The 23,687-nt window shown below is 39.4% G+C and overlaps 1 protein-coding gene across 4 annotated transcripts in view; it reads right to left on the bottom strand.

Annotated features, from left to right (window-relative positions):
- The window catches only part of LOC150090786 (H(+)/Cl(-) exchange transporter 5-like), a 202,800-nt gene that overhangs the window by 109,289 nt on the left and 69,824 nt on the right, over nucleotides 1-23,687 (bottom strand). For 3 of the 4 annotated variants that reach the window (XM_090372676.1, XM_090372686.1, XM_090372695.1), the window contains exon 2: nucleotides 16,905-17,137. In XM_090372676.1, the coding sequence (XP_090228802.1) occupies nucleotides 16,905-17,137 (233 nt within the window). Of the gene's footprint in view, nucleotides 1-689; nucleotides 793-16,904; nucleotides 17,138-23,687 lie in introns of those variants that run through there. The other variant, XM_090372705.1, reaches the window with a different exon arrangement.

The raw sequence follows: 23,687 nt of genomic DNA, 5'->3' as shown, positions 1-23,687 counted from the left end.
TAATCATACAGTTACACGACCATATTCTGAGATTGTTATATATGTTTCTCTTTTCCTCATTATATTATACTTCTGCCTTTATTTTTTTATATATTCTTTAAAATTATATGAATGGGAAATTGTCTGCAGGCTAAAAGTTTTTTTTGACAACCCCTCGTTCTACACGAAACTGATGCTTAACAATAAAAATTAAAAACACAATTGAAAGTAAATGTTGCAATTCAATTGTTTCCCTCTTAGTAGTTTAGTAGCTAAATGTAATATGGCTAAATTTTTATTGCTGGGTATTCCTTTTACATAAATTCGTCGTTGATTCTTATAAAAGAGTGAAGATCATCAAAATTTCTGATAAGTTGTATATTACCTGATACCGTTTTCAGAAAGATGTAATCAAGTTGTAACCTTCGCAAATAATACCGAAACTGCTACATTTGCGGATTAGAGGAATATGGAAGAAATTATGAGAATTTATGAGAGAAACATTACAGAAATATGAGAATTATCACTGCTAACTGAAACAGAACAACGCAGTTTCACATTGTTTTTTTTTTTTTTTTTTTTTAAATGTCTGGTTACACGACCTTGAAAAGACAGTGATAATCATTGATTAGAATACTAATATGACATTCATTTATTAAACTTCCTCGCGTTATATATTAAGCGATCAAGAAAAAAAAAAAAAATACTACCTTGAAGTCAAGCGCGAAAAGCAACACGGCGGTAATGCTACCCAAGATCATCGTAGACAGGGCACAGAGAAGAAATCAGATACTCATTGTACTTCTGAACTACACATGCGCGTGCCAGCTTGCCTAACAGCTTCCAACACGCACGCGTGGAAACCAAATACTGTACATCTTATAAGACAAGGAAAAAAAATAACTATATAATATTTAATTAAGCACCTGTTTCCACTACGGTCAGTTTATTGAATTTTCTTAAAAGCAATTATCATCTCGCAGAGGTTCTTGCATAATGTACGCAACCACTAATACGCAAAGCGCAAGTTCGAATCGGCACACCCACTGCTGTATTAACTGGTTCTGGTTTATCGACTACTATATGCAGTAATCTAGTTATCATTTGAATATTACTGCACATTCAACTGAGGAGACATCCACAAAATGCGTAAAGTGATTTAAATTTTCTGAACATCCCCCCCCCATTAATACATACTGAAATACTCGGCATTCCATGTCACTTTATTTCACACACGAAAAACCTATTAAAAAAATCATTCGATTAGGTATCCTAAAAAAAAAAAAAAAAAAAAAAATGAAGAAAACTTTTATTCTCGAAATGAAAACTTTTAAGAATCGGAACCCCAGTCAGAATAATAGAACAAAATGCAGTCATCGTATATGCATGACATGGGCTTACATCTGGTGAGTATGGGCTTGGCACACCCAGGGATATCATCATTCTTCTTTTTCTTGGGTCTCTCTCTCTCTGGGTAATTCATAAAAAAAATTTTTTTTGGCTGGTGCAGCATAAGCCTCAGGCTTCCCTGCACAAATATGGCTAATAATAATAAAATTTCCAATGCGTATGCCGAACCGGAACAGTAGTCCTGTGCGTTCCTGTCTATTTCGATTCCTGATAAAGAAAATCATTAGGTACCAGCACGACCCCTTCCATCTATTAAATTTTTATCTGACCCCTTTTGCCCACATAGGTGTCAGGTAACAGTGGTTATAATCACCATCCTTCCACACCGTCCGAAAAAGGCCAGGTTTAGAATCCCGTCAATGACGCAGGAACTTTTATAGGTAATTTTTCCACACCGTGGCCGAATTAGTCGGTTTCTGGCGAGAATAACGAGAAAAAACTAAGACTAAAAAAAAAAAACTGGGGGAAAGAGTTCCCCCCCCCAACAAATCAGACTATGTATATGAACAACCTCTTGAGTAAAACATAATATTTAAAATCGGTAAACCCCTAACCCCAGAGCTGGATTTAGGATTTAAGCTGGATCAAATACAAGGCTTGGGGCTTCTCCATAGTTATGGATGACTCATTAAGTTTTGTGATAATTAAAAAAAAGATTTATTCTCATTTACATATTTTGGGGATCTTCACATGTCTGACTTATCGTCTCATCATGGCAAATTAGACAGTACGATGCATCGCAGGCTGCTACTCGTTTGGTGAGCCCTGGGTTCGATTCTCGTCGACGACTGTAAAGTTTTCGCTCCTGGAAAAAAAAAAGTTCTCTTGAAACGATGCAGTAATTAGTCAATCTCGGGGAAACGGAGTAAGATTTTCCCCCATGAGCTATTTGGGTTTTTCAGCCCGCGCAACATGCAAATCAACCAATGAATAAGCTTCTTCAGACAAATACTGTATTAGAAACGGCAGGGTCGAATCGGGTCACGAATACTACAGACATTTGCCGATAGATTTCCCTGTGCGTTGCCCTGAAGCCAGCAAGACTACTGAATATATAAAAGCAAAAATTTTAAACTTGGTATCTTATGCTATTCTTACATTTCATTGTTGACAGAAAGATATTAAATTTAATTAAGGTTATTGATTGGATAATTTTAGCGCAACGATTGTTATCATAATGCACTGGGTAAACTTGGTTTATAGTATATTCAGGACCAGTCCCAGGCAAGAGCTGAATGAACTATATCCCCCCCCCCGGGATTCGAATCCCGTCGATGACGCAAGGAACTTTAATGGGCTTTTTTCACTCCGTGGCTGAGTTAGTCGGTCTCAGGCGTAAATAACAAGGTTTTTCGTCCAGAAAAACAGACAAATCGACCATAGAACACACGCAATTAACAGACATAAGACACACAGCACGCGGCAGATGAATTTATAATTATTAGGGTGGCCTAAAAATAGTTTGGTTTATACTCCCCCCACTATGATCGAAATACTGTAGTTTGGATTTTTTTCTTTTTTATACTACATGACGGTTAAAGTTTAATGATTTCTCGGAACACAGGCCATAATCTATGAATAAATTAAAGAAAAAGAAGCAACTTTCAATGACAATTCTTGAATCTGATTTCTACGTCCTTGTGGGTAGCACGTTTGGTAGGATCGCCGTCCTCCCGACACCGGGCGGAAAAGACCCGAGTTCAAGTCTCGTCGATGACGGGTGGAATTTTTATGGGCTTTTTTCACAACGTGGCTCAGTTATTGGTCTCATGCAAGGGTAGCATGGCTTTTTCGTCCAGCAAACAGAAAATCAACCTCAGAGCAATTTACAGACAATATACAGTGAGCAATGTGGCCTTAGTCACCGGTGCTCCTAAAACCCTACTACAACATCCGATTTCTACCTCCACTCACTTCATCAAGCTTCCATCGGCAAATCACTCCTTTCTCCCAGCATTCGTAATGTAAATCAAGAGTCATGATTCAAGACTCATATATAGGGTTTTTTTTTTATAACTGGTAAATTAAACTCTTACACACTATATACGTGTAATTTACATTACGAACTGTTCTCATTTCTAGCGTTTAAAAAATTATTTTCCATCTTGTATGGAACTTAACTCTCCTTTTTCCATTATTTTAAATATTTGCTGCTCGCAATTTTGACAATCCCCAGTACTTGCGATCAGTGAGGGTTATCTGTAGTTATTACAAAAAAATAATAATAAAATAAGTAGTCCCAGAAACATTCGAAATGAAGCGTATGGTCCAACTTTTTTTTTTTATCGGATGATGTGAGCAATACACGAAGGAACCAGTTTTTTCCTGCTTCCTTCGTGTATCGTGGCCGTGAGGTCCCACCGGAGAGTACGGCACCATCGTTATATCCAAGCCCGAGGCGGGATTCGAAGACGCGACCTTTGGGGTTGCCAGGCAGGCACTTTACCCACCCGGCTAGCCTAGTTGGGCAAGGTCAAACTTTCAGAACGTAACAAGACTTTTTTTTTTTTTTTTTGAGATCAGAGCTTGCGTATAATGTTAGCATGTGATGGATAAACTTTTCACAAAAAATATTTAATCCTGTTTTTTGTAGCGAAATATTAACTTCGGATTCTTAAGATTTTTCAGTTAGAGTCTGGTCTAAGGAAATGAGGTAATTTCTCAGTAGCAGAAATTTACAAAAAATAATTAATAAATAAATTTTATTATTATTATGCATATCTACACACACACCAGTGTTGAATCCAGGAGGGGGACCAGGGGTGAGTTTCACCCTCAGTGGAATAAAATCCCCCCCCCCCGCGAAAAATAGTTTCTTTTTTTTTTTTTCGGTAGTTGTTGTAATGCACCTCCCAAGGTTTTTTCAGTACTTTGATCCAAGCCCGAGGCGGGATTCGAACCCGCGACCTTTGGGTTGCCAGGTAGGCACTTTACCCACCTGCTAGCACGGTCGGCGCGAAAAATAGTAAATTTTATTTTAATATTCGTTCAAAGACCTCGGACGTTGAAATTTGTCACATTTTTTGTTTAATTTTAATTGAAAATTTCTTTTTACTGCACTCTTTAGGGCCGCATTATCAGTTTACACAATGTTGCAATTATAAAACACGAATTCAATAAATTTATGTAAAAAAAAAAAAAAACACAACACAACACAAAAAAAAAAAATAAATAAATAAATAACATCAAGTAAGTGTGGTACTCGTTAAGCGGTACACGGCGAAAATAAATCACTAAAATTCAAAAAGACACAAAACTTTCAAAATAATTAAATGGGCAATATTTCTGGCTGCACAAATTTAACTAAAAGCCACTATTCCAAGTATCGGCATTTTCGTTTTATGGTTCTTAGGTTCCCTTTATTTCACACAAACCATCTCTTGATAGTGTTTCACACAAATGTGCTACAGAGAGAGTGGTTTTTTTGTTTTATTTAGTTGTTGGCGCATCGGCTTCTGTGGCCATAATGCACCTCCCAAGGTTTTTTTTTTTTTTTTGCAGTACTTTGATCCAAGCCCGAGGCGGGATTCGAACCCGCGACCTTTGGGTTGCCAGGCAGGCACTTTACCCACCCGGCTAGCCCGTTCGGCAAAAACGTGCTACATGTGACTAACTCTTTGTATATAGCAAACAAGGCAACGACTGGATCGCAGGCTGTGAATAGGTTCGCCTGAATTGTCCCCTCAGTGACGGATGCTATTGTAATTAGAAAATGTCCACGGCTTTCAGGGGAAGGGCTAAACGATGTCGAGGCACAGAGAGAGAGAGAAGTCTACTGCAGCCACTATTTCAATCGTCGGCAGTTTCGCTTTATGGTTTTCAGATTCCTTTTTTTTTTTTTTTTTTTTTTTTCCCACAGCAAGAGTCTATTTGTGGCTAATTCTTCCTTTAAGACAGTTTTATCGCAGGCTATAAACAATACATTTTATAATCTTTTTATCATATATGTATCTATACTGCAAGATTGCATGAAGATACGCTTAGAAGGCCCGAATAAGTTATGGGAAAAATTAATAAAGGAAGTGATTGATACATATGCAAAGAAGAATAAGATGATTGTAATATAAAGGAGAATGGGCCTGTGGTACTGGATTCCATGATATAAGGGAGTGATAATACTGTACATCCAGTGGATCAAGGCGCCTCCGTAGCCAGGTGGGAAGGAGCAGCAGTGCGTAGCACGCCTTCTTGGTTAGACCGGGGTTCGAGCCCGTCACCACCAAATACGGAGGATGCGGAAAGGTCAGGGTATGACCACCGCATATCCCGGAGCAATATGGCCTTAGTTGCTAATGCTCCTAAAAACCAAATAAACAAACAAACAAACCAGTGGATCAAAAACTATATTTTTAATAAGTTAAGATAATACAAGAAGCTTTCAGGGTAACGAACCCCTTCTTCAGCAAGTGAAAATAAACGCATACAGAATACTAACAAAATATAGACGTTAGAAATTGAATAAAATAAATACTAAATGAGCTCTGCGTGCTCAGATGACTTTGAGAGTGCGCACATGACCGCGAGATTGTGCAAACATTCATTCACGAGATCGGTGCTCATTGCACAAACGTGTATGGGATTGCTGCCAGCGTTTGTCGAGTTTCAAAACTGTTGATTCTAAGATAGGGTGTAGCCTTGTACCCTTGCAACGATTTAAGGCATTTGGACAGCTTGATACATTTAACGATTCTAACCAAAGGCGGTAACGGTAGTGCTGGGATTGGTAAATCACCTCACAATCGCGTCTGGGGTTAAGGTCATGATGAGTTGACCAGATATGTTCCGCGACTGCAAAGTGTTCAGTGTCACCTAGGCGAATCGATCCTGAAGGAGTCTCGAGCTCTCCCCTATATAGCAACTGCCGCAATCGTGGCATGTTACGCGGTATACTATTCAACTACGTAACAGAAGAGCGATGGGAGTTTTTACATTCGAGACCAGAGAACGTAAGCTCCTACCAGGGAGTTGTACACATTTCATGCGGTACTCACGTAGGATCTTAGAAATCTGGTTCGACATGCCCGGTACAGACGACGGCCTGTTGGACGGGAATGGAGGTAAACGGAGAGACAACATCGAAGGACACCATGATCTCGTTGTAAGTTGCTCGATGAGGTTTTTTTTTTTTTTTTTATGAGAACCCCAAACACGAGAGGTATTATAACCTATAGTACTTAGTACCGTGCTTGGGTTGGAGGTTGAGAAGACGAAAGAAGATATTTGTTGATATTGGAGAAGGAGGTGAAGGAATTCCTCGCTGTTGGTGACTGTATAGACAGTATTTCCCACTAGAGGTGTTAGGAGGCGGGCGATGATTATAATACTTGCATATTTGATTATAATTTGGGTGATTTTCATATTAAACTGTGATTATTGTCAGTAGTATGGGTTTTTGTGAACTGACTATTAGTATTTAAATGTTAAATAATAAATATTTCCTTTTGTTTTCTCATATTCTCTTATAACATTTGTTTGTAACATATACATATGTTGTAAATATTAAATAATAATAAAAGACGTGCATCCCCCGGTGCGTGTACCACCGAAGTTTACATTCTATCCACCCCCTCCTCGGTGCAAACATTCTGGATTCAACACTGATACACATACAAGGAAAGTTTCGCGCATACCCACACAAACAGTAATCTAAAATACAATGGAATTAAATTGAAACTATACTCCAAATAATAATCTAAAACTTCATGATTTAAATTTGATTGTGCAGCGTTTATCAATTCTTTAAGAAAAATAAAACTTCTTTCACATCGAAACATTGAGGTAAAAAACAGTCAACTTCGTACAGATTCAGTGCTGTCATGTTCATCTGTCCATAGAAACAGTCGAACCCTTAATTTATATACCTAAATTTAATAAAAATTCGAATGCAAAAAAAACTCGAGAAAAGACCTATATTGAAAACTGGATGTCACTAAATTTAAACCAAAAAGAAACTTATAAAATTTACTCAGTTAGAAAATATCGAACATTTAGAACTATGTTTCTCCTAATTTCCCTTCATTTACAACAGTAAAGTGTAGACATATAGAGTGTTTAATGTCAAACGGCACCATAGGTTCCCCCAACTCCGCGTAGTATACATTGTGGGTGTGAAACAGAACACTGTCAATACCAGAGGTTTCAAGGTATATGGATTTTGTATATGTGCAATGTTGCGTACCGTTGTTCCTCTGGTCATTTCGCCGATGGGCCCCAACGTTGCCCACACTCCGCCCCGTGGAGAACAGTGGCCCTAGAGCAGCGGTTCTCAAACTTTTTGGTTTCAGGACCCCTGCCACTATCTGAGAGTAACGAAACCTTCCATGATTCTGCGACGAATTCTGTTAGCTCAGCACGGTACAAAACTGTATTACTCAAAGAACGTTGTACGTTTGGGCGTCGAAAATTTCAGAAGGCTCCACATACCCAGGGTCCTGAGCTGGATATCATCATTCTTCTCTTTCTTGGCGATTCCCTTCTACTTCTGACTGACTCACTCTCTCTCTCTCTCTCTCTCTCTCTCTCTCTCTCTCTCTCTCTCTCTCTCTCTCTCTCTCTCTCTCTCTCTCTCTCAGGGTAACTCAGAAATTTTTTTCGGCTGGTGCAGCATAAGCCTCAGGATTCCTTGCACTATATGTCTAATAATAATAATAATTCGTTCTTAAAGAATTAAATAAAATTTTATGGAAACCAAATAGTTATCCACTGGGAATCGAGTTGTTGCATGTGGACGGACGGCAGACATGATGAAAACATCAGGCGCTTTAAGCATACTGTATATGCTAATGCGCCTAAAAACAGATATGTACCAATTAAAAGCAAGAAAATTTAATGATTTCAAGGAAACATGTCACACATCTGGTGTTTAACAACTTCAGGTGTACATTACCGAGTGTAACATCAACTGAAGAATAGAAGGCGTGCCCTGAAAGCGTTGCATTTTGCTTTATTCTTAGCACTGTAATGGCGTAATTATCAGAGCAAAACCAGTCAATGCGAAGTGGAGACAGTGAACAGCTATTACTTCCCAAATGGTGAAGTTACGACACTGATTCTTAGTACACATTGCTGTAACGCATTTCGTTTGTATGCAGTATTTTATCATTGAACTATACGAGTACACACAGTTTTAAAGGCCTATGCGATTTTAATTTTGCAGAACGGCTTCAAGCGATCTATTAAGTAGTATACACGTGCCTACGAAATATCAAATCCTTGTCTCATATTACATTGCAGTGAAATACTGTTTTCTAAACTATGCAATAATTAAAATCCATTAACGAAGTAAAATTAGTTTAATTTCTAATTAAACTAAGTCCCTTCATATAGGTAATACCCTCACAAAAAAGTCTGCCATTCGCAGATGCAAGCTTAATTGTAGTGACACTTGTAGAGTAAAATTATTATTATTATCTGTTTATTTATCCACAAAAAGCGGACCACCCCGGGACTGTTTTGCACCAGGAGGTAATATTTCATTATGTATTATGAAATATTACACGTGAGCTATTTATTTTTAACTACTAGAAATTTGCGTTCCTTTGCATTTGAAGTTTATTTTGTATACCGTATTATAAGAGTAAGATTATTCGGTTTTGAGATCAAGTTAACGTTTGTTTGCGTAAAACAAATTTAACAACCGGCTCCAACTCATCACTGGTTTTAAGTAGAGCACACGCAGGCTCGATCCGAGAAATTTACACAGAATTTTACTTATATACAAAAGTTGAATATATATATATATATATATATATATATATATATATATGAAATATGAAAACAAAGATGTGGAAAAACAGGAAAAATAAGGAAAAACAGTACGTGTACCTGAATGCGCAAAGCAGCAAAACAGGATACATGTATATAAATAATATAAAATAAAAATATATAAAATATATATATATATATATATATATATAAATATATTTTATATATTTTTATTTTATATTATATATATATATATATATATAAAGCTTGAAAAATTATACACATACTCTGACGTTATACAAAATTATTTGTAGAAAGGCATTCATTAGTGCGGTGGAGGTGTCCATCACAGATTCATCAGCTGTTAACAGTTCTCTGGGGCTTTCTTTCTGTAGAGCTTATCTTCGCTGAATTTGTCCGAATCGATGTCTCAGAGTATTTAGATTTATAAGTTAGCAGAAGCGGGAGGCAAGAGTCAGGAATATCTCTTCTCGCCTTCTTTGGTCCGGAGATTAAAGATGATACAGTTGGGGCATCTGATATTTGCCTCGTTATGAAGTGAGGAATGAAATATTTCATTATTATGAAATCTGCTCGTTATGAAATATTCTCGCTAAAGTGAGGATATTTCTTGCAGCCATCCAAAGTCTCCAAAGAGTGGTGTCTAGATTTGTTTGAAGGATGGATCTGGAAATAGTTAAAAGGTTGACCACCACTCTGTTCATCCATCTTAACTAGTATTCTAATCCGAGATATTAGTTTAGGAAGGAGACAGGTGTAGAGGACCATATTTCAGAAGCGTAAAGTGGTATAGGTGTTGGGCACTTCAGGCTGTGAAGTGGCAAACGGCGATGGATTACGCACTCCAACAACCTCTTGTTGTTGTTGTTTTGGTTGTTAGGAGCATTAGCAACTAAGGCCATATTGCTCCAGGAATATGCAGTGGTCATTCCCTGACCTTTCCGCATCCTCCGTATTTGGTGGTGACGGGCTCGAACCCCGGTCTAATCAAGAAGCATGTGCTACGCACTGCTGCTCCTTCCCACCTGGCTACGGAGGCGCCATCTCTTGTCGTACGGCCCACAGTGCTACGTACGGCTTCTTTCTTATCCTCTCAAAGTGAGCCCTAAGTCTGTGTGGGACGTCACCCTTTGCACCCGTTCACCGCTTACAAAGATTTGAGTATCATTTTTAACACTTTTTTTTTTTTTTTTTTTTTGTAATCGTTAACGAAGTAAACGATTTTGTGTATTTTGTGGTTACGTAACATTTTGAAGAGTTTTGTATCGTTTCGATATATTTGAAATTTCCAATAAAAATATTAGTATCTTGTCTATCCACAAAGAAGATAATTTTTACCAAATTATGAATTGTGGCTGATTTACTTTCTGGTTGAAAATTAACCACCAAGGGTGAACAATCACTGAGGGTTCCAATTCGGCAGAACACGCCAGAATTGACCATTTGCCCAATAAAGATGTTCCAGTTGTTAAACTTCCGAAAAGCTAAAAAACAGTGCTGATTATTAACATATGAAATTTGAGCGCTGACTGGCGTCTTTTTCAATCTTTATATATGGTCTAGTCTCTAACATGGGATCAACATAAAACAATAGTTAAGTTATTTCCTGGCTAAATGCCTAAGAGGGCATTTAGCCAAGAAATATCTTTTAAATTAAACCACGCACACCATCAGGCATCTCTCATATTACGGAGTTATACTTCATAACTGGATTGTCACTATTGAAACACCAGGGTACCTGCCCACCCACTGATGAGGAGCCAATAAGCTCCGAAACGGTACCGTATGGGGGGGGGGATGATGGCCACGGAGTTTCCGAGAATAGGTAACAACAATCTTCTCTACTGGGGAAGCGTTGCCTATTCGAGGAATTTGAGTTTGAGTACTGTGAGTTGAAGGAGTAACTGTCCCTTTCTTCCTTCATCTTTCTCTTCTACTATCACCTTCCTACATCTTTTTTGCTTTTCTAAATCTAACAGAGACAGTAGGAAGATAACAGAGATCTTTATCCCATACCATATTTCAAACAGTGCAGTCTGGGTGGTGGTATTCGTCGAGAATAAGTAACATTAGACTTCTCCATAGGAGAAGCGTTATTTATTGGAGTAGCGCAATACCATGGCAACTCGTTGTGAAGGTATTCACAATATGAGATATAATCAAACGATGCATTAAAACTACCTCGGTAGTAGAAATTGTGTACATTACCCACGCATAAATAAATTTCTTCAATAGCTAAGTTGTCAGGCCTGACGTAGCCGAGTGGTCAAGAGTGAGAGTGCAGCAGTACATGTTCTTTGAGTGGACCGTATTTAGCAGTTACAAGTCCGTAACTGCTAAATACGATTAACGATTGTATTCATCATTTGTAAACTCCTCTGATCTGGTGGTACCGAAGTAAAAACAAGGGCATTTCTTGCTGTATATTTATAGGTATATCTTCTGTCTTTTTATTTATTTATTTATTTTTTTTGATTTGGTAGTTGTTGGCGCATCGGCTTCTGTGGCCATATTGCACCTCCCAAGGTTTTTGCAGTACTTTGATCCAAGCCCGAGGCGAGAATCGAACCCGCGACCTTGGGGTTGCCGGGCAGGTACTTTACCCACTCGGCTAGCCCGGTCGGCCTGTCTTTTTATATTCCTATATACATCAGTGGAGTTAACCAAGTGGAGTGGTGTATTATCATTAGCGTATTTTGTGGTTACGTGAATTCAAACCACGGTTAACTCAAACGCCTGTACCACTCGGCTATGTGTATCTGTAAAACTTAGTCACGTATCCTCAGTTTTTCAAGCAGCTGTAAAGGTACTCTCACTATAATTAATTTGCACTCGAATCTCAACAGGTTTGCAAATGGTATGAATGAAAGTTAGAAGGTTATTCCTATCTATGGTTTTTCTAATATGCTTGTTCGAATATATATATATAGAACAACTAGAGAGAAAAATAGTATTCCTTGTGCTCATAGTTCTTTGAGAACTTTGCAATCTATTATATATTATCAAACCATTCTGAAATACATGTTCGTTCATGGTAATCGTCTCTAGTTTTGCATCTTGAAAGATAAATTATATATCGTTCGAAACGTCTAAACCAGGAATCGAGTTTTATATTAACTAAAAATCAAATTGATGCCAACGCATTCTGAGCTGCTCTGCGGTTCTTTCTCAAAACAAATTGCTACACTGTAAAGGTGACTGGACTCTTTTCAAACAAGTCACTGAAGAGTCAATTTACAAACTCTGGAAATCCAAATCCCAGAATAAGACCGCATTTAATAGCTACTATTTCTTAAAAGATCATCGCTTTTAGTATTTAAGTTCAGATTATTATTTAGAAAAAGTATTTAAAATATATAAGATATATTACTCTTGACACAATCAGAGGTACACTAGGCCTAAAGCTTTCTTTGCATCTCATACACAGCGAGCATTATCTACAAAACGAGTTGCCTTGGTATTGTACTACTGAAAATTTTATATTTACAACAACCTTTGGGGAAGGGGTAAATCTTGTGCATCATTCATAATAGTCACTTTCTTGACCTATTCGAAGTAGTACTTCCCTGCCTCAACAGAAAAAGCGTTTATTTTGAGAGAGTACTATATCAAGATAGCTCGTTATGCAAGTAAAGGATCAGTTTTATTGGTAGACGTACACCATTTTCTAAAATAGTAACAGAGGGAACCGCATGTGGGTTAGTTCAACTATAATGATGAGCGGATGCACTAGGGCTACGGAATAAAATATTCACCTAAACTGAGTAACATGCACTCAGTTCTGGTATTAAATTCCCATCTGAACTAACCAACGCATTGACTATAAAAACTGTCTATTTTTGACCATGGGACGCACTCTCGGGAGATCCCCGCTCTTTTATATATAAAATCTTTTAAAATATTGTGGATAAATAAGCAGGGCGAAAGCTTACTAGGGAAAGAAAAACTTGAATTTAAAAAAACAAAACTGGAATCTTTCGGTGAAAAAGTCGTCTCGAGTGGAACGCTCGTTTCTGCGTGGATCAACTTTAGTTTGTCCAGTTTTGTGTGATAAGAAATTTTAAACAGCATTATACTGTACCAGCTGGTCAACCCAGCTTCAGTTAAGGGGCATATGGTGTTCATTATTAGCGCAGCTAACCAAATTTCGCTCATCTGTGGAAAAGCATGGAATGTGCAGAGTTCCACTGGAGAGTATTATCCAAAATTCTCAGAAAGGTAAATAAATTATTCCCACCAGCTATGAGTCACTGCAAGAATTGCAGTGAGTACGCTCTATTGCTATAAAGTACTTTTAAAGGCGCACATAGTACACAGTGAAAGAAAACAAATTATGTGTAGCATTATTTAATCCACAGAACATCGCTTCAAATAAGGTTTAACATTTGAACTGACAGGTATCAATACATGAATTACACCTAAGAGTTTATATCACAAACAAATGTCATAGAATGGTTAATGAGGTTTTTTTTTTTTTTTTTTTTGTTTCATGATTTTTCGCCACACTGATTAGCCATCATGGTGATGCCATACATTAAGCATGATACGCGACACTACAGGCACCACCGTGCTGGAAAAACAAATAGGGGATCTGGGAAGTGCTTTATGGGAAATTAATGAATTCTTTGATTTTTATGGGCCAATTGCCTGAACGTTAAAGAATGCTGAAATATCACTGTGCAGTCATCAGGTTTGACTATGACTCTGGATGACTTACTTTCAGGACGATAATGCACCATGCCATCGTGCTTACATTGTATCGAACGGTTCGCGGTACATAATAGGAAATTCTTCCTTCTTCAGTGCCCGTCCCCACAATCACGGGATACTTCAATCACACACCATGATAACTACATTAGATAGTATTTTATTAGAACGCTACTAGAAGATAAGTTAGTGGAACCCATGATAAAATGAATATTGGTGCTGTGTTTTGTGGGTTAAAAAAAAAAAAGAGCCTATACGATGTTAGGTAGGTCTATTAAGTAAGGGGGACAAACGCACACAGTATAAGCCCAACCAATACCTTTCATAGAAATTTTACGTTTGTTTGAAAAGGTTAGAGCGTTTTTTTTTTTTTGGCACATCGAAATGCCAACTCCCAGAAACGGATTGCTACGGTCCCTCCCGGATAAGATTCGGACTGATTTTGATTGATTTCATTTGGTAGTTGTTGGCGCATCGGCTTCTGTGGCCATATTGCACCTCCCAAGGTTTTTGCAGTACAGTACTTTGATCCAAGCCCGAGGCGCGAATCGAACCCGCGACCTTTGGGTTGCCGGCAGGTACTTTACCCACTCGGCTTGCCCGGTCGGCAATTCGGACTGAAACCCTCTTCAAAAGAGTGACACATGCCGAACCCACTATACTATTAGGGAGGACCTTAGAGACGAAGAATTCTGAAAGACCTCTTCAATCGGAGCTATAGTTGGGCGATCTCGATCAAAGAAAACACCCATTAAGTTATTGAGTGTTTTTCAGCAGGTGAACTCACACTGAGTAATTAATTAGAGCACTTTGATCAAAGTACTCGATGGGACAAAAGTTTTGCAGATATCAGAATAACGGATAGATTTAAAATTAGATGTAGGCGTCGATTGGAAAGATCAATTAAAAAAAAAAAAAACAAAATTAAGGAGTAACAGAAACAATATTAGCTGAATTTAGCTATTTCTAAGGGTGTCTCAAAAATATTGGTACAAACGTTTAGGGAGGTAGGTAACATCTAAAGGAATGTGAATCGCATAGGAACCCATAACCGGAAACGTCACCGTAAGTCGGTAGACGGCGCTATTCATCAGTTCGCGAGAGGGAAAATTTCTGGTTTACTCATTCAAGCAGTAGTAGCCGCACGAAGAGCATGCATCGATATACGAACTGTGAGCTGGCAGACATGCACCTAGTGTATGGATTAGCAGAGGGCAATGGACGAGCCGCTCAACGAATTTATGGAGTACGCTTCCCAGACAGACATGTACCGGACCACCGTTTGTTTGCGCGTGTGCATCAAAATTTGTGCGATTATGGGTCATAATCGCACAAATTAGAGGTAACAGGAGTAGAGGTAACAGGTGTAGTGCGGGCAGACCACGTTCGACGCGAACTGCCGCCATGGAAGAAAGTGTGTTGAATGCCGTCCAGAATAATCCTACTACCAGCACACGTGCCGTTGCCTCTGCCTTAGGAGTGTCTCGTTGCAGCGTACAGCGTGTCTGGCACGACGATTCCTTACACCCCTTTCATCTCCAAAGGGTTCAGTTACTGCTCCCCCAAGATCATCCTGCACGTGTGGCTTTTGCTCACTGGTTTCTCCAAGAATGTGTTCAACAAGTCTTGAATTTTTCAGCCTATGTTTTGTTCACGGATGAGGCTTATTTCACTCGGGAAGGCTTATTCAATCAGCACAATGCTCATGTGTGGGCTCACGACAACCCACACGGTGTGCGCCCCATGCGGCATAACATCGCTTCGCAATAAATGTGTGGGCAGGTATGGTCGGTGACTGCTTAGTCGGCCCATACCTGTTACCATCCCGCATGAACTCCGCTAAATATCGGATCTTTCTTGAACAAGTTCTACCAGGGTTACTTGATGATGTTCCAGCAAATGTGAGACGCAACATTTGGTTTCAACATGACGGGGCGCCTGCCCATTATGGAAGGTGTGTTCATGACCATTTGAACAGGCGTTTTGGGTGTCGATGGATTAGCCGTGGTGGACCCGTTGTCTGGCCCCCCACGCTCACCTGATTTATCGAGCCTTGATTTCTTTCTGTGGGGGCCCTCAAATCTATCGTGTATGAATCGCCTGTGGAGACTGAAATGGATCTCGTGGCGAGACTCGTCTGCGCTGCTGCTACTGTCAAAGGAACTCCAGGTGTGTTCGACCGTGTCCGCCAATCAATGCTGCGTCTGTGTCACATCGCGTCTCATGGTGGAACCTTCGAGCATCTGTTGTAACATCATGAAATGCATCCATCTCGTACTCCATTGTTAATATTATGTCAAATAAATGTTTGCCACTAATTACTGTCTTGTGTCATTTCTGCTTCTTGTGCCTCTGCTACTACTTTCCCGTGACGTTTCCGATTATGGGTTCGTATGCGATTCACCTTCCTTTAGATGTTACCTACCTCCCCTAAACGTTTGTACCAATATTTTTGAGACACCCTGTATACGTCACTACTGATATGCTACCTTGATAACAGTCTTTCTAATAAGAGTGAATAGATCGTTGAAGGTATCAGCAATCTGGCTTTCCTAATAACTAAAATGATAACGTAAAACACCACTACCCTTATTTTGCTATACTTTGCTCTTGCAAGGCTAAAGTGCTGTTTTCCTATTCAAATTAGATTGATTTATGTTAATTTTTTTAACTAATGAAATGTAGTAATGATTTATCTAATCAAGTTCTTTAAGAATAAAATTCAGACTTCCGTCCATTTTTAACAAGCGCCACGAAAATGGTTTTTCTTTTTTTTTTTTTTTTTTTTCTATTTATTAATTAAAGCGGTCCCAGCCTACCCTACTGTCATTTGCACATAATTTAGCAGTATATACTCCCTCTCCTTTTTGCCCAAGTACAGTGAGGGAAAGACTGCCACGAGTGAAAAGTTTTTAGAATTAACAAGTTTCTGTCGTAAATGGAAAATTCAGTTATTTGCTATAGAAATCTCGGAGTTACACCAGCCAAAAATAAGATTATTAAATGATCAATTGAAGAGAAACATAGCAGATTCTCTGCAAAGCACAGTTCGCCCTCAAACGTTAACTATTATTCAAACGTACCTTTGTAACACTGGCTGCATTCCAAAGTATCCTCTAGTACTGTTCCTGTTCCTGTGATGTGAATAATATCATCTTCACTGATGTTTCGCTGCCTTTTTTTTGCCTTCATGTTGTTATTGCCGACAATTCCGTTTACAGCACTGTATTTGGTAGGCGATTCAGATGGTGTCCATTCTTCGCTTTTATCTCGCTCTACTAGAGGTATTCTCTCCATGGTACTCGAACTGATAAATCTAAAAGATAAGATAATATAAAAATGAAATGATATTATCTTAAGTGTTGAGGTTTCGTGTTTGACATTTATTTATTTATTTATATTGCAGTACCAAACGGTATAATCAAATAACCTTACACAAATAAGGTACAAAGAAGTCAGCAGGTTTTGTAATATAATTCAGGAAAGGAGTTAAATTTTTAGACATAAGTGTTGAGAGAAAAAAAAAAAAAATTAGCAATATACCCAACGTGTGGTTCTGGTTACAAAAATGCATGTTATACGGGGAAGGTTTTAACTTCCCCGTATAACATAACATGCATGATATGTGTAACTCCGATGGATCAATACAAAGGAAAAGTATTGTTCTCGCTTTCCTGGAATTAACTGATCTTTTGCTCAATGACAGTTCGGAGATAAATAACAAATGCAACGTTTCCTGAAGTTTGAATAACATGGAGAAACACTTCATTATACTTAAAACGTTTCCTAGTAGTTGATGCAGTGATAGCAAGGCAGAACTGGTATCAAAATGGGGGGGAGATATTTCCAGCTGGCTGCATTTACTGATGGCGCCGTTAGTATTTTTTTAAAAATATTCCCTTAGAAATGGACCCCAATTAGATAAATCCCTGTGTAATTCGCCATATTCTTTACACGGCCAGTCTATCCTTGGTGGATAGTGTATCAGTGGACAGAACAGAATAGGAGAAATAAAATTGGCACCAGTAGAGGTTTGTTACATTGTTATAATAAAGAGACTGGAACTGTAGACAGCGATGTGACAGCAGTCACATTATTTAACCACAATGAGTAATTCTACATACTGTATTTGTATTTGGTTTGTACAATGAGTGTTCACAAGGTGATCTCTATATTGTGTTGCTGGGAGAGGGCAAACAGAAAGATTTCATATGGAAATTCATTAGTGTAGGCGGAAAATTCGATATTTTCCTAATCACTTCACTTGGATGAGAAGACGGCGATTACCCAGATATAGGAATGCAGAACTGGAATTTGGGGAGTACAATGTGTACAGAAAGGGAGGAGGTGTTATGCTGTTAATTAAGAAAAACATAAAATCACAAGAAGGGCACCCAGTTCATATAGATGAACAGTGCACTGTTGAGTCAGTTTGGTGTGACATAAGCACTGCGAAAGCAAAAATAAGAGTAGGAGTGTGTTATAGGCCTAATGACTCGAATGAGTGCAATGAACAATTGTACAGAGAAATAGAGTGGGCTAATAAATCAGAATGTCTTATAATGGGGGATTTTAACTTCCCAGATATTGACTGGAACTTGTGGGTTGGTCACTCGCACATTAGTCAGAATTTTGTGCATTTATTGGATGATTTTTTTTCTGCAGAAGCATGTTCAAGAGGGAACCAGAGGGAGTAATACGCTTGATCTGGTTATTAGCAGTCATCATTCGTGTATTAATAATTTGCAGATAAAGGAACCACTAGGAGGCAGTGATCACAGTGTACTGATGTGGAATTTACTTAAAGATTTTTTTTTTTTTTTTTTTTTGATTTGGTAGTTGTTGGCGCATCGGCTTCTGTGGCCATATTGCACCTCCCAAGGTTTTTGCAGTACTTTGATCCAAGCCCGAAGCGAGAATCGAACCCGCGACCTTTGGGTTGCCGGGCAGGTACTTTACCCACTCGGCTAGCCCGGTCGGCACTTAAAGATTTAATTACCATCAGGGGTAAAGGAAAGGGTTGTTTCTTCCGTAAAGGTGAGTACAGTGGTCTCAGACAGCTTTTAAATTCTGTACAGTAGGATCAACTGACTATGTTACCAACAGTAAAATTCTAAGAGGGAAGCATTCAAGGAATTAATCGTGGATGCTACTAAAAGTTTCATACCTATTAAGAAATATTAGTAGTAGTAGTGGCATGTGATGCAAGAAAGCAGGTGTATGAGCTTATGCAGCATCAGCCAAAAAAAAAAAAAAAAAAAAACACACCATTCCCTCCAAATGCCTGTCCAGTTCCTCCTCAAATTTATTCAAGGCTTTATATTGTTCAAGCCTAAATGGTTATCAAATGAACTAATGAGACTCGTAACAGAGAAGAAAAATGCATGGGATGCATATAAATTATCAAGTGACTCAGAAGCCTATGGCAGATACAAGCTATTCTGTAATCAGGTCACAAAGGAGGTTAGGCAGGCGAAGGCAGATTACGAGAAATCCTTGGCAAAAGATGCTAAGAAAAACAACAAGGATTTCTTTACTTATATAAACTCTAAAAGGAAGGGGATGAATCTGATTGGTCCACTTGACATCGATGGTTCCACTGTTGATGATCCTGCTCAGATAGCAAACAAATTGAATCAGTATTTTGCATCTACATTCACACATGAGGAGTTATTAAGGTTTGAAAATGGCAGAAGGTTATCCAATTGTAGCAGGGTGCTAAATGATTTTGTAATAACTGAGAGAAAAGTGGAGGAGAAATTGTTGAAATTAAACATAAGAAAAGCACCTGGGGTGGATGGGATCTATCCAGTTATATTAAAGGAGGCGGCAAAACAAATAAGCAAACCCTTAGCCATAATTATGAGAGCATCCTTGGACTCAGAGGGAGATTCCCACGGACTGGAGATGTGCAATGTATCCCCAATTCACAAAGGGGGATCGAAGGGTGACACGAGTAATTACATACCAGTTAGTTAAACTTCTGTTCCGGGGAAAATAATGGAGTCACTGGTTAAAGATGCATTGCAGGATCATCTAGACAAGACTGCAGCAATAATTCAGACACAGCATGGGTTTGTTAAGGGAAAGTCTTGTCTGACAAATTTGATTGGTTATTTTGATGTGGTTACAAAGCAACTGGATGCAAAAAAATAATTTTTATATCATATATTTGGATTTCAGGAAAGCTTTTGACACTGTTGCGCATGGAAGACTATTGTACAAATTGGAGCAGAATGGTATTAAGGGTAAGTTGCTACAATGGATAAAAGGATGGTTAAGTGGAAGAAGACAGAGGGTGGTAATCAATGGGTGCTGCTCTTCGTGGACTAATGTTATTAGTGGAGTCCCACAGGGTTCGGTGTTGGGTCCACTGTTGTTTTGTATATTTATCAATGATATTGATGAAGGTATATCAGGCTTAATGTCGAAGTTTGCAGATGATACAAAGGTTGGCAGGGTTGTTAGTGACAGTAATGGCAGTGTGCTGCTGCAACAGGATCTACATAATTTGGGCAGATGGGCTAAGAAGTGGCAACTGAAGTTTAACCTTGACAAATGCAAAGTACTGCATATGGGTAGAAGTAACCCGAGAGAAAAGTACCAACTGTGTGGTACTACACTTAAGGTGGTCGAAAACGAAAAAGACCTGGGAGTAATTGTGCAGTCAGATATGAAGTTTTCTGAGCAATGCAGACAGGCTGTCAGGGCAGGTCATGGGGTTTTGTCAATTGATATATAGGAATTTTGCTAGCAGGGAAAAGGAGGTGATTGTCCCTCTGTATAAGACAATGGTCAGGCCACGCCTTGAGTACTGCGTACAGGTCTGGAGGCCTCATTGTAGGAAGGATGCCGATTTGCTTGAGCGTGTACAGAGAAGGGCAACAAGATTGGTGAGAGGAATGAAGGGATCCTCTTACCAAGAGAGGCTTAAGTTCTGCAAATTGCAGTGGCTGGAGACTAGGCACCTGCGCGGTGATCGGATTGAGGTGTATAAGGCCTTGAATGGGTTGAGCACGCTGAATTCTGATGGGATCCTTCCACTTGTTCAGATTACGAACCTAAGGGGGCATAAATTCAAATTAAGAAAAGACAGATGTAGAATAGATGTGCGGAAATTGGCCTTTAGCCAGCGGGTGGTTAATTACTGGAACAAACTTCCATCTGTCGTTGTGGAAGTTGATAGGTTGAATAAATTTAAGGAGGACCTGGACAGGCATTTGGAGGGAATGGTGTGATTTTTTAATTTTTTAATTTTTTTTGGCTGATGCTGCATAAGCTGCACTTGCTTTCTTGCATCACATGCCACTACTACTACGATGGGAAAGTCAACTTTTTATATTCAAACCAGTTTTGAGGTTGACAGATGAACAGGCATATATTTCAATTTTACAATTTTCTTCCTCTATTGTGTTTGTCCTTGCTGGCACTAGCTTTGCACTGTTGTGGTATTTTTATATTATTTTATTTTTTCAATCAATTCTTTATTTTATTTTTCATTTTTATAACTTTGATTATTTTTATTACTTTCTTATTTTCTCATTTTTTAAATGGTTTGGACATTCAGTACGTGACACTCGAGGTTTGCTGCGGTTCTCGCTCGGTTGTGGCTAGCTTCATCTTAGCATAAACGGGTACCAGGAAGGACGCATCTTTCTGGTAGCAAAATGGCCAGAAACAACTAAACAACAACACATGCACAGCACTACACACAATTCTGGCCTTTCTGCTGAGTTTCTGTATTATCACAGTGTACCATTTTGGAGTTTCAGTTAACGTCTTTTTTTAATTGCAGGTCCTGAAATCAACCAAATTGTGTGAATGAGGAGAGATAGACAAAATAAGTCACTGTGCAGTCATCCAATATTTGGGGAAAACGAGACTAACGCCAAAGGCAATTTACGAGGATAAGGTTACAATGCCCCCTCCTACTCTATGGTTAAGAAGTGGGCAGTAGGATTTAAACGAGGGAGGGACAGCTTGAAAAATGACTCCCACTGTGGAAGACCTGCAATTTTCATTACTCCAAAAGTTGTTGACATTGTGCATGATCTGGCCATAAGCCATCGACGAGTAACAGTTCGATATACTGCTAGCAACAGGTTTCATCTGAAGTGTGTAATACACAATAACAGATGTTTTCACTATGGAAAAGGTGCAGCTGTACTGAAAGACAGCTGGCGTTAGTGTCAGAACCTGCCAGGTATCACCACCTTTGATGATACGAATTGCTGATCAGCTGCTGCGGTGCCATTTTGGCGATCTGAGCCGGCTCCCTTGCCGTGCTCACCACTTTCTTCCCACCCCGGCGAGGGGGGAGGCGACGTCCTCCTTGTCTCCTCCCCCACTCTCCATCCCCTCCTTTCCCTTCTAGTGGGGCATAGGCATGCCCACTGATTTTCGCTGGGGACGTCTCTTCTATTTACCCCAGTTTCTAGTTTGTTCCTATCTTTCTCCCCCCCCCAGTCTTCAGTCTCCCCTTCCCTCTCTACCTGCAACTTAGCGTACACCACCCCACACGTCAAAATTTAGTCCGAACCAAAACTTTTTTGCCAAATATTCGACCTCTTTTCATGCTCAGCGCCATCCCCTTGCAATAGAATTTAAACTGCGCGCGTGCGTTTTTTTTATGTCCTAGCCACTGAAATCTTAGGAAACTAGGTGGCAGGACCTGCCAGAGTGAACTTAGAATACTGGGTACCTGGTCTGCCTCCACGGGGTGAAAGTGGGGCAACGTCGGGTCTCAGCAGAGGTCTGGCGGCTAAATGGCCAGAGGAACAACGGTACAAAACACCACGCACTTTTAAATCTCTGGCCTTTACAGCGTACTGCATCACCTGACAATGTAAACTACGCGGAGATTGGGGAACCTCTGGTGCCGTTTGACCCCAAACACTTTACACTTTATGGAAAAGGTGTCAGCAGATCAAAAATGCATAAGAGTTGTCATGTCAAGTGAACATATGCATCATTTTCAGGTAGGTCCAGCAAGTTTTCTTGCAAGATTTGCACCCATGGATGAGATGTAGCCTAGTGGTCAGGCGCGCGGGTGCATAAGTACACGTGCCTTGAGTGACCGGGGTTCAAGCCCGTGAATGCTGAATACGGTGCTGTTTCTTGTATTCTGTGTATCTTGTAAACTCCTCTGGCAGTTTGGTCGTCCCGGAGTATAAACAGAAAATTTATTTATTTATGTTGGTCAATCCCTTTCAGCCAGAGACAAAGGAGCAGACCAAACAGTGGAAACACAGCTCTTCTACCTCTCAAAGGAAAGCCAAGTCGATTCCTTTTACTGAATCGACTTGGCGTAAGAGAGAGCTTTCTTCGCAGCTGAAATCAACGCATTGCAGTATCGGTGGCAAAAGTGTATTGACTCTAACGTGTTACAAACTCCTCAAATAAACCCTTTATACTCACGCCACGAGCTTTTCCAACGTGCCCTTGTGGTTAGCACAGTTAGTAGCATCGCCGTCCTCCTCATATCGGGTACAAAAGACCTAAGTTCGAGTCCCATCGATGACAGGAGGAATTTTTATGGGCATTTTGTCACAATGTGGCTGAGTTAGTCTGTCTTAGAGGAAGGTAGCATGGTTTTTTTCTCTCCCGGAAACTCGGGTTTTTCGTGCAGCAAACAGAAAATCACACCACGCAATTCACAGAAAGTATTATAAGGTGCAACATGGCCTTGGTCGCTAATGCTCTTAAATTCTTACTACAACAACATTTTCTCGTCCCTCGTATGTATCTCTACATTCGTTGGAATCGTCACTCGTATGTATCTCTACATTCATTGGAATCCAATCAAAATTTGCTTAGTATGGCAGTTACAACTATCGTTGCTATTCGTAGTGTATATTTAAATATTA

Source organism: Mastigoproctus giganteus, chromosome 1 (genome assembly GCF_048544385.1).
Source record: "Mastigoproctus giganteus isolate SK-2022 chromosome 1, ASM4854438v1, whole genome shotgun sequence".
Classification (NCBI taxonomy): domain Eukaryota; kingdom Metazoa; phylum Arthropoda; class Arachnida; order Uropygi; family Thelyphonidae; genus Mastigoproctus; species Mastigoproctus giganteus.
This window is presented reverse-complemented; position numbering and strand designations above follow the sequence as displayed.